Source organism: Erithacus rubecula (assembly GCF_903797595.1).
Source record: "Erithacus rubecula genome assembly, chromosome: 13".
Classification (NCBI taxonomy): domain Eukaryota; kingdom Metazoa; phylum Chordata; class Aves; order Passeriformes; family Muscicapidae; genus Erithacus; species Erithacus rubecula.
The window spans coordinates 17,480,229-17,494,630 of NC_136665.1; the positions used below are offsets into that span (position 1 = coordinate 17,480,229).

The 14,402-nt window shown below is 46.1% G+C and overlaps 1 protein-coding gene across 1 annotated transcript in view; it reads right to left on the minus strand.

Annotated features, from left to right (window-relative positions):
• The window catches only part of PDZRN3 (PDZ domain containing ring finger 3), a 126,113-nt gene extending 115,553 nt beyond the window's left edge, over nucleotides 1-10,560 (minus strand). Inside the window, exons 1-3 of the mRNA XM_079317343.1 lie at nucleotides 9,624-10,560; nucleotides 4,018-4,104; nucleotides 2,811-2,915 (exon numbers count right to left, since the gene is read on the minus strand). Of these exons, the coding sequence (XP_079173469.1) occupies nucleotides 2,811-2,915; nucleotides 4,018-4,104; nucleotides 9,624-10,340 (909 nt within the window). The 5' untranslated portion in view covers nucleotides 10,341-10,560. The remainder of the gene's footprint in view (nucleotides 1-2,810; nucleotides 2,916-4,017; nucleotides 4,105-9,623) is intronic.
• Between the last annotated feature and the right edge of the window lie 3,842 nt (nucleotides 10,561-14,402).

The window sequence follows — 14,402 nt, forward strand, 5'->3', positions numbered from 1 at the left end:
ATCTCTGGATCAAATTGTCAGGGGATAGAATTTGCAAGCAAACAGCAATAAAAAAAATGCTTCTGCTGTCAGCCCTGCACAGTACCCTGGATGTGTTTGTATTCCACTCTGCCTAATCCCTGCTCAGTAATTAGAAATGTTGTGGCAGTTCTGAAAACGAGAAGTGACGCTCTTATTTTATATGTGCTCCAAAACTCATCCACCAGAAGATCTGCAGCAAAGAAACATTTTCCAAAAGGAAATCAAATGATTCATGTTTTACTTCATTGTGAATTCTCTGTGATGGATGCTGGAATTAATTAGGGAGATGTTATACTCAGTGTGTTACACTGGAATAAGAATTTTTTTGTGGAAGAATCTATTTAGAATCACACTGTTGATACATAAAACCTTAATACTGAATGAACAAGTCAAGTTCTAAATAGCTAAATTCAATTCTAGAGAAGTAAGTTGCCATCTTTCCTCACCATTTTTTATTCTTTTAAAAGCAAATGTGACCTGCTAGGATGCTCTGCTCTGTGCCAAGTCCTCCAGCTGTGTCCCCCTATTACAGCTACATCTGTAAATCAAAACTTTGACAGTGTGAAGGTTATAAAAAAACTTGCCTCTACAAGGACACCACCACTGGCTATCATCTAGATAGCTTACAGATATTTCAATTATCTAAGATAATTAGCCTTAGATGCCTTGATGCAAGAGATATCCCCTTTTTCCTTATCCAGAGCAAGATAAAAGGTGCTAAATATAAACTGCAGAGAACACAGGATGAGACAGCTGCTCTCAGGAGCTGGTGTCCACAATATCTGAATTTTGAGGGCTCTCTTCTAGAGCTCTCCAGTCTAGTGCTGTGAACTGGATGCCTGTAGTGGCTGGGCTGCAAAGAACAATTAAATTTATCTAAAAAAGAATTCACTTAGCACTCTTGGAGACTGCTCCACAATGGGAATCAAACCACATCAGCTGGGCACACTCAAGGCTGTGCACACACAGGACACTCCTGATGCAGAGTGAGATGCTGATCTGGAGGCACCCAAAACCAAACCTTGGGAAACAATGTGCTCCATTTTCATCAGCATTTTGTGTATATTTAGAGGTGAGAAGAGTGAATATGACAATGAGTTTGTGGTCAGCACAACAAGAGCTGTCAGCACATGTCAGCCCCATGTCAACACACGGGTTCTGCTACCCTTGGCGTGTTATTAATCCAACAAATTGCTCTGATGTCTTTGTTCTGGGCTTGTCTCTTCTCTGAAAATGCAGCTTGAACTGTGCAAAAGGCTCTGCACAAGCACTGCTGGCACAGGCATGGCTGTGCCCAGGGAGGAGACAGGGCAGGAAAGCTCATCCAGCCTGTCCCCTCTGTCCCTGTCTCTCCTCTGGACACACAGAGGGGGATTCCTTCCTGAGCCTGGACCAACATTGAGCTTGGGAAGCAGCAAGGAAGGAGAAAAATGAAGTCAGAAGGGAGGAGATGGTGCAGAGCCCATAGAGACTGGCTGTCCTTGTCCCCTGCACTGGGAGCCAGGGTCACTTCCACAACTGTGGCAGGGCTCGTGCTCCCAGAGCTGAACCAGAGACCAGGACATTTCCTAACCAGAGTTTGGGTTTTCATGTGGTTGTTTGGTTTATGTGACTGTGCACTACTTCAGAAACGGATGTCAGCTTTCCAAGGAGGCTGTGGGGAAATTCAGGCTTATGGGAAACCTTTCAGTTCAAACAAAATCACAGAGTTCTCACAAAACTCTCCCGACCTTTTCGCAATTAGGTTACATCACACACAGAGCTTGAGCAACTCTGGATCATTTCACAGCTCAGCTTCTTATCTTTTTATAGTTCTGCTACTGTGGCTCCATTCCTTCCCATATGAAGAAACTTAATTAATATTTTATACCCTTACTAAATTGTGAATACAGTTTGCCATAACAGTACAGAAAAAGGCAAATACACTTTGTCCCTTGCCAACAGAAAATCCTTAACAGCTGTTTATTGCTCATTTGCAAAACATAAGAGCAATGGAATTCCATTACTTAGAGAAACTGGCTGTTCCATGATATCCTTGGCAACAAACACCACACTTATCTTTTTGAACAATAGACTCTCAAAGTTTCTCCAGCCTACAAAAATAAGACAGTGAGGAAGACTTTTTCTGAACTGCAAAATGCCAAACAATGGGAACTGACTCACCGTCAGCTGCATTTTGTTTCATAAAAATGAACTTTTTTCTTGCTGTGCCCCCCCCAAAAAAGAATTTGCTCACTGTGAATTTAGAGAGAAGTTTCATGCAACCATCTCCTTCACAGGAAGAGCTTTTTATTTATTTATTTATTTAGAGGTCAAGACTTTGGCAAAACGAGGAGAAATTCAGACTGCAATCTAAGTAATGTAAGAGCTCACAAACAACATTAAAAGAGTTACTTGGGTTTATGATAAACCATGGAGAAATCACAGAGTGGAATTTTTCCTGACTGTTCAAAACTTAAATACCAAGAAAAATAACGTCGTGCTTTACACCACAGATATTTCACATATGGTTTTAACTAAATAACTTCCAAGTTTCCAACAGCTTAAATAAAGAACTATCTGTGGCATACCAGAGAGACTCCTCAGAAAGTCAGGACATGTACATACCATCCATAATCTGGTTTCTATATTTAGGGAAGGACTATACCTAAAGCCCTGGAGGTCAGCACTGCATCAAGCCCAGCATATTTTCACAGACAGATCTTCTAGACAATGTTTACCACGGTGCACTTCTCCCAAAGCCACAGCAAACATGCCATTGTGAAGAAAAGGGCAGTGTATTGTCATACCTCCATAATCCTGTCGTGGATTTGCAGCCCTCCTTCCTTAGCAGCAGGCCCAGTGTCAACTATTTTGGATACAAAAATTCCTTCACTTGATCCATCCTGATTGTCCTTCAAGGGTGAAAAGGAAAACACATTATTGTCCCTCTTGTCTGCCCTGGGCAGAAGCTTGTTCATGCCACAGCAGTGCAATAATTTGAGAGAAATATTCTTACTGATGTCTTAATATGGAATTGCTTTGTGCTAATGAGAACACCTGATACTCCGAGTTTGAAAAATTAAGCAACCAGGGATGGACTTCCATTAGGTAAATTAGTTGCTTGATAATCATTTTCCTCTGACCTAGGCCATCTCAGGAGTAACTGTCATCACAATTATTCTCCCAGCAAAATCCAGTGAGACACAGCCTGCTTACACATCAAACATAAAACAACAGTGCACTTTTCTTTTTTAGTTATACAGCTTTTCCTCTGGAGACTTGAAAATAAACCCATGAAAACACCTAACAAGGTATTTTCATATTCCTGTGTATTGTGCTTCTAGCAGTGCAGAACAATGCCTCAGAAAGTTGAGAAACTCTACAGGAAGAATAACTTTCAAGTGAATTCGCTAGGAATAAATTGTGATTAATGTCAGATTTCTGAGCAGCCAAGAAGTAGTTCTGAATACTTTCTAAATTACTAGAACAAGGTATAATCCACTCCTTGATGTAATTAAAGTCATATGCAGCAGCTCCAGCCAACAAGCATCCCAAAAAAAATCCATTAGTGAGTGTGTGGTGCAGGAAACATCTGCTGAAATCACAGAATTGTAAACCAGGCTGTGTAAGTCTCATCCCTTCACCTGCACAGAGGATCTCTGCTGGAAAGGAGAGTAAATATTTTTTTTTTAATGAAAGGAGCTAGAGTTGTGGCTCTCAACCCATGAACTTCACAGCAGTATGGCCTGAGAAAGAGGCACTGTGGGTTTGATAATTTTGGGAGTGGCACTGCAGCAGGATTAGTGGTGCTGGCTGTGATGATATGCAAGAATAAACAGGCAGCGAGGGAAAAGGCAGCACAGTCAATAGACATCCACAATCTCAATGGAAGAACTGCTCTGAAAGAATCCCAAGAGGACCAAATGCTTGTCAGCAACATTTTTTTCCCCTAAGTGTTGACCTACATGCTTTTCCCAACTGGAAAGGGCAAACATATTTTAACAATTAACATACCACGCACGGCCGGCCACCAATAATGTTAAATCCAAGAGATCCAGAGTCCCGATGGAGGACCAGAGTCAGAGCTTTAGTTTCTTCACCCTACAAAGAACAGATAAACACATTCAAAACATTGTGGGTGAGGGGGGTAAAACAGGTAAAGCACCCAGGTTTTTTGTTGGGTTGTTTTCCTCTTTTTTTATTTTTTATCCCCTTGTAGTTTGGAGACAAATGTTTGGAATAACTTTTGCTCCAGCCACCCCACTGAGCTCCAGCAGCAGAACCTCCCCTAAGATTTATGTGTCTTTTTTATTGAGATCTACAGTGAGACACTTAACAGCAACAGAAGGGGTTTATAAGCAATGCTGGTTCCTGCAACTACTTGACCCAGTCATATGTGATGTGTTATGTAAAATACTCCACGTTTCCAGTAGTCAAACTCTTTGACTTTTCCACTGCTTGGGGGTGACTGAATCTTAGGATTGGATCCTTGCATTGCCTCTCTCTCCTGCTGACTATGTGACATTGTTTTAAGTGACATTGTTTTTAACAGCATCAAACACAAAATTCTTGTCAGAGTTTTAGAAAACAGCATTGAACAAAACTGCTGGAAATTTTGCCACAGGCCCAGAATGGCAATTGCTATTCACAGCACCTGATGCACAAATTTTTTTTTTTTCTCTGGCATTTTAAGACTAGCAAAACAGAAATCTCCCATCACTGAAAATCATTCTGTTAATCCCCCAAAATATGAAATTCTGCAGTGAAAAGTTTTCTGGATAAACAGCATACAGCAAAGATACACTGGAATCACATGTAATATTTGGGGAGCTGTGTGAGCAGGCTCTGTTATGCTGGTCTCTCATCCCAGCTTGTTCCTAACTACAAACTCCTACAAAATGTCCTTTATGACACAGGGATGCTACTTAGGCCTATTAACTTTTATAGAGACAAAACTAAGTGCATGAACTGCTAAAGACAGTTAAAAGTTCACAATGTTCTCCCTTCAGTCTCAATTTAGTGTTGTTATTTCCAGCATAACAAACAACAGCAGAGCACTACAAAAAACCCTCTGAATAACAACATTTAGAGATCAGAATAGGATCAGTATGTGCATCTAGATACACAGATGAACTTTTCTACCTTCAAAACCATTTTCTTGGTTTTATCCAAAGGGTGAAAAAGTTATGAACACACAAAAAAAGTATGAGGAAGTTATTTTACAAGTCTGGTTTTCATAACCAATTAATGACAAAAAATTGCAACAGTTAGATTGTAATTCAATGCAGATGGTTTGTGCATTTTTCCTCTAACATGTCAATTTGAAGTTGTCAATCAAATATTAATGTCTATTAAAGTCACAAAAAATGTCAAAGTAATCCTGGATTACTGAATTACTCCCAAGATTTGGGGATGATAAGGATCCCAGCTCCCTGCCAGTGTGGACTGGCAGAGCTCCACTGACCACACACTCCAAGCTCCTGCATGGGGGAACTGCACCAGCAGCTCCACCTGGAAATGTGCTTTACAACCTCCACGTCAGCCTCTGATCACTATCTTCACTAATGATCCAGTAATAAATAGACTTGGACCTGATACAGAGGAACATGAACAAACTCTGGCTGATTTCATTTGAATCTGCCTGCACTTGGCAGCAGTGAGAACCAGGTACCCAGAAGAGGACTGAAAAATTAAGTAAAATCCATTTCCCTGCAAGTCTGCAGACCCAGACCTCAGACAGGATTTCAAGGAACAAATTCCAGTCCTGTGAGACCACTTTCAAGGACTGATGATTCTGGATTTGAAAGACAAGCACATGCTAGCACGAGTGTTTCCTTCTATTATCACCATTTAAGAAGGCAAATCAATTAGAACAATCAAAAAACAATTACAGCATTGCTCTCAAGACACTTTCAACAATTAGAGTTGCCTGTTTTCATTAAAGCCTCCTTATGTGGCTTTGATTTGACACTTTTATACCTGGCTGAACAAATATTAAAGCAGGTAGGATTGGATGGGTCGGGTCATAAGGGAAAAGAGGCAACTAAAGCAGCTTTCTGTAGGTATTTCTGAAAAAATGCTTCTGTCTGCAGAGGTTTTAAAGACATTTCCATGTTTTTCTGGTGGCTTTGTGCAGTATCTCCATGCTCCCCTGGCATCAGTCATGTTCCAGAGCTCCAACCCCATTATGGTGCAGAACTGCCCAGCCCCAGGGAGGCAGCAGCACCCCTGACACTCTGCACATTCACATCTCAGCTCTTAATAACCCCTTCAACAACCTTCCCCTTCTCTTCATAAGAAAGCCACCATGCAAATGATTTTTCCAGGGCTCTGCCTTTCTCTCCCCCTCCAAGATCTGGTGCTCCAGCAGTCATTAAACAGTGAGGTAACTGTGGAAATGTGGTGGCCAGGGGCCAGCCCTGCCCCAGCAGCTGCTCCAGCAGCAGACCTGATGGTTCCTGGCATGTTGTATTCCCACAGCTGAACAGAACTCTTAAACATAATTCTTGAAATTACTGTACTTCCCAGCTGAGTAATGTGCAGCTAATAGAGTGCCTTTCCTTTTAGATAGTGAAGACTAATTTCTTTGGTAGAGCTGTGGTTAAGAAGGTCTGTCTTGAGCAGAGGAGACACCTCAGCTCCTTGTTCACTGGGGAAAGGGCTGCCAGGACCAGCCTGGCTGAGAAAAACACATCAGCTTGTTTTAAAGAACTTCATCTGCCCCTTACAGAATTGAAATCTGTGTCACCACCACCACAGAGGTCCTGAGTGTCACATCACAACTGGTTCTTGCCTGGCTGATCCATTTAAAGTCAGTCCCTGGCTCTGCAGAAGGGTTTCCACCCTGGGCTCTCAACTCCTTATTTCCTCTCCCCTTGTTTTTTTCCCAAAGGACTTTGCTGGCTGTGTAAATAAGGGATTCAACAGATCAGCTTATGAAGAGGTGTGCACAGCGCTGTGTTTCACCAAGGATTAAGCTTTGTTTGAATTGTACAAGTTTTTTTCTTGATTGTTTAGACTTTGATATTTCAGGATTGACATGTCTGATCGAAGGAAACACTAATTTTGAGTGAGACTCATCACCTTCCCTCCCACTCCCTCCTCAAGTTCATCCTCTCCTCTTTCCACCAAGGAATAAACAGTCATTCTCTGAATAAACATTTGAACTGTACACAGAGAAATTCATGTTCCCTCAGTGATAATTCACATGGATAACACAACTGGGGTCACTTAAGGCACATCTACCTGATTAACACGCCTATAAAATTGTGAGATTATAGATGAGTGTGTGTATAAAATATATATTTATTTATGTCTTCTCTCAATATGGTTATGGTGATGTTACAGAACTCACCTCAGAAATGGCAGATGAAAGCACAGAAAAGCTGTGATTCATCCAGCATCACAAACAAAATTTGTGCTAAGGTGAATCCTGACCTGAGTCTCCAAAGCTGCCAAAAGACAACAATTTTGGGTCTTTAAAGAATAGTATAATGTCACTCAATATTGTATTTCATCTTTGACTAAGCATTTAAACACAACTGTATGTGGGCATTTCTTCTGTTTTGACTACAGGACACATCATCTGATTTATTCTGGACTGGTTCTACATCTGCAGCAACAAGCAGCCATAAGGAGGAAAGTCAGAAAACTCTTTTTCTCCATCTACTGAGGAGCCAGAACATCCCACAGTAAGTTCTGCAATCACTACTTGTAAGTTATGAACCAAGGTTGTTGGTGCTCAGCCTACTTGTGTTTAGCATAGACCAAACCTCTACATCTGAGAATATATGAAATATTGAATAATGGTCACAATTTAAATAATTATAGCAAATTGGTTATTTCACACTACCACACTCTAATCCCCGGGTTCAAGGATATAATCCTTGGGCAGATTTATACATCCTGCTGAGTGTTCCTGCACAGTCTGTGCTACTGTCTCTGAGAAAAGAACCCCAAACTTGGAAGCCAAAGTGGGAAAGCATCCCCTGCACTAGGTGATTACCACGGGTCTTTCAGTGAACTCTGTGGGTCACAAAGATGCAAGTTTGCTATTTGTGCTTGCCTGGGAGCTGGGCAGTGGAGAGCTGTGAGTGCTGGCCAGCTGCCCAAAATGCTGTGCAGGTCACAGAACTGGTGACATGACACCTTCCACCTTCCTCAGACTGGTGGCTGCTCCAGAGAGCTGCATAACAGCCCTTTGTAACTGGGCTGGACCCAGCACAGGGCTCTGGGCCAGCTGTAGCCATAAATCTGACAGAAAGTATCTCTGAAAATATGTGTCATGAACATTTGGAGCTCTCAGGGTTACAGCAGCTCCCTATTCTGTACAGAGCTAAATGATTCAAACCAAACATTATCAGCACTGGCCACGAAGAAGAGGTGGTGTGAGAATAAAGAGATCAAAGATGAGGCAGGGATGGGTGGGATGATTTCTGACAGCAGGACTGTGTGCAGGACTCTCCTGTCACCAGCAATGGAGATGAAGCTGTGGGAGCAGAAAGCCTCCAGAATGCCATGGCAAAGTGCTGCAGGAAAAGGGGGAGACACAACTGCCCTGAATCCTGATATAACTGTGAATCCCCTGCTTATTTTAATGGTATTGCTGAGATTTTGACCAGCACACACCCAGTATTGCCTGAAGTTAGAACAGTTCGTTTAGTATTGAAATATTTTCTGGTTTGAGTTAGGAAAACAGGATGGGTTCTCCCCTGCATTGCTAGGAAGGTTAAAAAAAAAAAAAAAAGATCCTCTAACATGAAGTTTTATTTCCTTTACACAGCTTTTAGAGCCTCAACATTACCAAAGGTGTGAATACAGAGGTCTGACAGTTCTGAACAGTTTAATACTGCTGTGTCTGTGGTAGCACATTCCAGGTCACTGGGAGGACTCTGAATGTCTTCATTTAAAAGATAATTGACTCCCAGGGCTTCCCTTGCTGGGGAGCCTCATTTCAATTAAATCTTGGGGATTGTTGTAGCTCTGCCTCTTGATTCTGTTAATTTTATAAATGGGCTAACTTTGAGGGGTTGAAACAAAGTTAATTTTCCCCTTCCTAATTAAAGAACCCTGTGTGACTCTGGAAAAAAAAATCACAAGTCCACAGCAGATGTCTTGTATTTGGATGTGGATGTTAGATGGCTGCAGATGCCGAAATAGCTGGCGAGGTGTCCGAGTTGCGTCACAGTTAATCCCAAAGCCTGCATTTTGTAGAAAGCCCTGTTGTGGGACGCTAGGTGAGCTCAGGCTCTGGAAAGCAACGGGTCACAGAGGCTTCTTGCAATTCCCTCCACTTTGTGTGACTCCTGGGAGTCAATTTCTGCGGGCTTAATACCATTTCCAGCCACTTTTAGAGTTTTCTTCGGGGAAGGGAGCCAAGAGAAAATAGCAATACCGCAACCTTGTTACTTTTCCGTGCGAGTTACCTTATGGGGTCCAGCTAGCAAATTACGCACCTACAGAAAGCATATTCTATATGAATAGAAAGAAAGGCGGCATATCGCGGCTATTAAACCCCAAAGCTCAGGTACATTTGGAAGGATTTGGAGGCGGATGGGCTGTGCGGAAGCCCCGCACACGGGACAAGGCGCGTCCCCAGGGATGCGCGGGTCCGTCCTTACCTTGCCGGGGGATGCTGCGCGGGCTCGGGCCAGCGCATCCAGCCGGGCGCTGTACTGCGTGAAGCGCTTCTGGTAGCGCAGCGCCGTCACCTGCAGCTCCAGCTGCGCCGCCGCCAGCCGCGACAGCAGCGACTGCTCCCGCTTGCCGGCGCGCAGCGCCTCCTTCTTCAGCGCCTTCTCCAGCGCGGCCGCCCGCGCCTGCAGCGCGGCGCCGTGGGCGCGCAGAGCCCGCAGGCAGCCGTGGCCGCCGGCGCGGCGCTCGCCGTGGGTCAGCACCAGCCCGCAGCCCTGCTCGCACAGCCCCGCGGGCCGCGCCTCGCAGCGCTCCCGCATGTGCGCCTCCACATCCCGCAGGTTCAGCACCTGGCGGCAGCCGCGGTTGCGGCACTTGGCCGGAGAGAAGTCGCAGGTCTCGGCGTGCTCGCCCAGGTGCTGCAGCGGCACCACCGCCTCGCAGCCCCGCGCGTGGTTGTCGCACTTGATGTCCAGCTTGAGGATGAGGCTCTTGAGGGGCAGGACGTGGTTGAGCTCCTTGGTGGAGATGCGCTGGCAGTTGACGGGGCAGCTGCCCTGCTGCACCACCCAGGGCAGCACGCAGCCCGCGCAGAAGACGTGTCCGCACGGGGTGGTCAGCGGGTCCTCCAGCACCTTGTTGCACAGGTTGCACTTGAAGTCGGGATCCACCTCCCCGCTGAAGCGATCCAGCTCGAATCCCATCCTCCTTCCGCTCCGCCGCAAACAACCGGAGAAAAGAAAAGCAAAAAAAAAAAAAGCCCAGAAAAAGTACGCGGAGTGCGGAGAATCAATAAGTACGAGCGGCTCCCGCCGCCGCCCCAGAGGCAGCAGAGCCCCCGGCCCGGCCCCGCCGGTCCCGGAGCGAAGGAGCCGCGGCCGCACCGCCAACCGCGCACAGCGCCCGCCCGGACCGGCACCGGCACCGCCCCGCACCGGGACCGGCACAGGCACCGCCCCGCACGGCAACGGGACCGCCCCGCACCGGGACCGCCCCGCACGGGGATCGGCACAGGCACCGCCCCGCACGGCAACGGGACCGCACCGGGACCAGGAGCGGGACCAGGAGCGGGACCGGCACCGGGACCGGGACCGCCCCCCCAGCGCCGCCCCCGCCAGCCCCGGGGGTCCCCGCGGCCGGACAAGGCGGCTTTGTCTCGGGAGCGGGCGGGGACGCGCCGGGCTCCGCAGTGCTGCCCCTGCCTTCCTCCGGGGACGGGCACACGAGCGGCCGGAGGGGAAGGGGCCGCGCATGGGGAAGCGGTGGGAGAGCAGGGAGAGAGGGATGGAGGGGAGGGGAGCGCAGCGAGGGTCGCAGCGGGGTGTGACAAGGTGAGAGCGGGCGGGGATGGAGCGGTGACACGCTGTCCGGAGCGGTGTGGGACACATCGGCTCGGTACAGACACAGGGCAGGGGCGTCCAGGCCTGCCTGGAGAGACGTGGTATAATAGGAAGGAGCCAGTTGATGTTTAAGGTTCCTTCCAACCCAAACAATCCAATGGCTCTGTGATGACTTTCGGAAAAGGCACTCGTGGAGTTGCCCCTGGGGTCAGGTCCTGGACGAGCTGACGCAAAACTGGCCTGACTACTCAGTCCTCAGATGAGAATTCTTACATTGCCGACGAGAAAAAGTGCAAACAGAACAGTCTGCCAGTGTGTGAGGAACTGGAACGTTAAGGGTTAATGATTGGCAGAGGCAGCAGGGTGCTTTGCTGAGGCCGGGTTTGCACCCCCAGCCGAAGGGGACGAGAGGTTTTGGGTGTGAGGTGGCAAAACCTCTGATGTGCCTAAGAACAGCCCGGGTGCAGGGAGGATGGACACCCACCAGCAGAGGATGGCCACAACAAATCGAGCTTTGTTCAGCAACAACCCAGGTTTGGGGTCAGATGGAGAAGGGCAATAGGAAACAGACCCTCTGGAGGCAGGTGATGCTTTCTGTCCTGCCCATGTCCTCCTGTACACACCTGGCTCAGGTGTAAACACCTTCCCTGGAGAGGTATCAGGACATTCACACACAGACCTGAGTGTTTTCATCCCTTCTGAGAAGGTGCAAGTGGCTCAGCTATGCAGTCATGTCTGAGAAGGAGCACAAACCATCAAATATTCCCCAAATGCCCCCAGACTTATGATCCACAGTGTTGCAGCAGAGAGTGGAAAATTCCCCCTCCAGGGGAGGTCCCTGGGCACTAGCACCTGACTCTGAACGTGTGTTATCCCACTAAACTTTATGTTCCATGGATTTCCTCCATCCAGAACTGATGGATGAAGACTGAAACCATCACTTGGACAAATGGGCATCAAAACTGCAGCAGTCAAGTCATGTTTCTGCATCCACGGGTTGTGTTATCTGTCCACTGTCTACTCTTATCCTTTCTTTCTTCTTAATTATTTTCCTAAGTGACCTCTTCATAGTTTTCTATTGCTGGATTACTATAGGTAATACCCAGAACAGCTATGTACCTCCTTTCCATTGCAACCAAAGTTTTCCAAAATAAACTTGCCACACATTTTATACAAGTAAAAATACTTCATTCAGTGTCATTTCACTCTAATCCCCTCAAGGGATCCATGAACAAGAACCTCAGCTCCCCTGCCACCAGGAGCAGAGCACAGTGCTCTGATACCCTCATGGAAAAGGGATAAGATTTTTCTGTGTTTGCACAGGCTGCTAATGCCCTGTTGCTGACACTTGGATGTAGGTGATGCAGCTCATTAAAAGTCACCACTTTTGATACCCATTTCTGCCCAGGGATGATTTATAAGCACTCCTGAATATGCTGTAAAAAGCCAGCCAGACCACACCTGAAGCACCAGACACAGCATTAGGCAAAAGCAATTTCTCCTACAAGGCAGATATTCAAGTACTGAATAAAAAGCAATAAAAGAGACTAGCGTTTTTCACTGTGGATAGTGATGCAGAATTCTCACGTGCACCAGAGCCACAGAGCAGCTCAATTGTTCTTTTAATGTGTTTTGCTTTCTGGCAAAGCAGAAGCCAGTGAGAAACTTCAGCTTCAAGTGACCTTTGGTGTACGTCTGTTATGTCCCAGTAAAATGACTTTCTGAATGCCTGGGATGATTTTTTGTGTGTTGGTGACCTCTGGAAGGTGGCAAGACTATTTGTTACACAACTGTGTTCCCATTTCAGTCTCAGACAAGTATTTTTTAGTGCTAAGGCTTTTCTCCCTTTTCAAATCTGAATTCCATCTGTAGTGCTCATTCTAATTATTAATGTTCCATAAAGCTTGAGGTTGCTTTTGGCTGCATACATTGCCCTGCTGAAGGGAGTATGCATCAATATTTAGGGTGATATACCTAACTAAGGAATTTTTAACAGATTTGTTCCCTTTTATAAAAAAAAATAAGTGGATGATGTAATAGAGAGCTGTGCATGTAGTTTCTGTTAACTCCATCTGAAGGTTGTGTGCAGTGCAGGGTGATAAAGTTTAATTAATACACGTATATTGCTGACTTTTGGGTTATTCTTTTAAAACTATATTAGTGATTCTCATACTTCTTGTGCTTCACTGCCTTTTGCATCTTCCTTCTCTTTGCCATCTGTTTCTCCTCAGGATATCTCTGCTCACAGGTCCCTCCTGCCATTCCCCTGCCTCCAGTGCCACTTCTCCTCCCTCCATCCCCTGGGGCCAGCAGCCCTGCCCTGCTGAGTCCCCACACTCCAGCTGTAGTGCCATTTCTCACTTCCCTAGCAGGACTCTCTGGTTTTGCAGTTGGCCACAAAACTTGGCATTGGTGTTATTAATCACAGCATCTGCTTTTCCCAAGGGCATTTGACACTCCATGGTCAGGGGATGCACAGAGCCCAGCTAAGGGGGTTGAGAGTTCCTTGCTGTGGCTGCTGCATCCTCTGATGGGGAAATCCATCAGTGCTCCTGGTTCTGAGCAGGCTGTTTGTGAGAGCTGCTCCAGATCAGCAACCAGCACCTTGCAGCTTTCTTTACCCGAGTTCATCAACTGCCCCATGTGCTCAGCATGGTTGTAAATAGAAAGAAATTAATTCCTTCAACCATTCCTAGGGAGGTTTGGGTTTAGGATTTCAAAGTTGTCTCTACAGGATGCTCGAGGCCACTGCCTGAAGCAGAGGCAGAACTTTTATTGATTTGCACCAGGGTGACGTCAGCACCAGGTTCCTTGGGCTATTTGAAACTACACAAATATTTGGATGGAAAATAGAGGCAAGGATTGGAATAACATTTTCATTTGGAGCCATGGCTGGGCAGATGCTGTGCTGAATTCTGTGATACACTTTAATATGACATTTTTGTAGGAATAGATACTTTATTTATAAATTAAAGCTTTTGAAGGCCACTGCAGCCTTGCACTGAGACTACAGCTGGGAGTGCTGACAGAAAATTGAAGTTCCCCCTCTCCCTGCTGCCTCTGTCCATGGGAGAAGGCACAAATGCAGCTTTCCCTACTGGAGACACATTTCTGTTCTCCTTTGAAAAAAAAAAAAAAAAAAAAAGTCTAAAAAGCAGCCTCTCAACATGAGCCTTTAATGTTCTTTTCAAAGCCTGAGGTTTGTAACTGAGGAGAGGTTTGGGTTCCAGGGCTGAAATTACACTGCCCCAGCTAAGGAAGGTCATTTTTATTTAGTAAGTTCCCTCATCCTCAGAGGTAGTGCTGGGGTGGCACCACTGTTGAGCCATTCAGGCTCTCCCATTTAGCTTTGCTCCCCTGTCAAAGGAGGGGTGAGGGCTTGTCACCTTGGGATGTAGCACAGGCAAAGATGCCATCTCTCAAAGG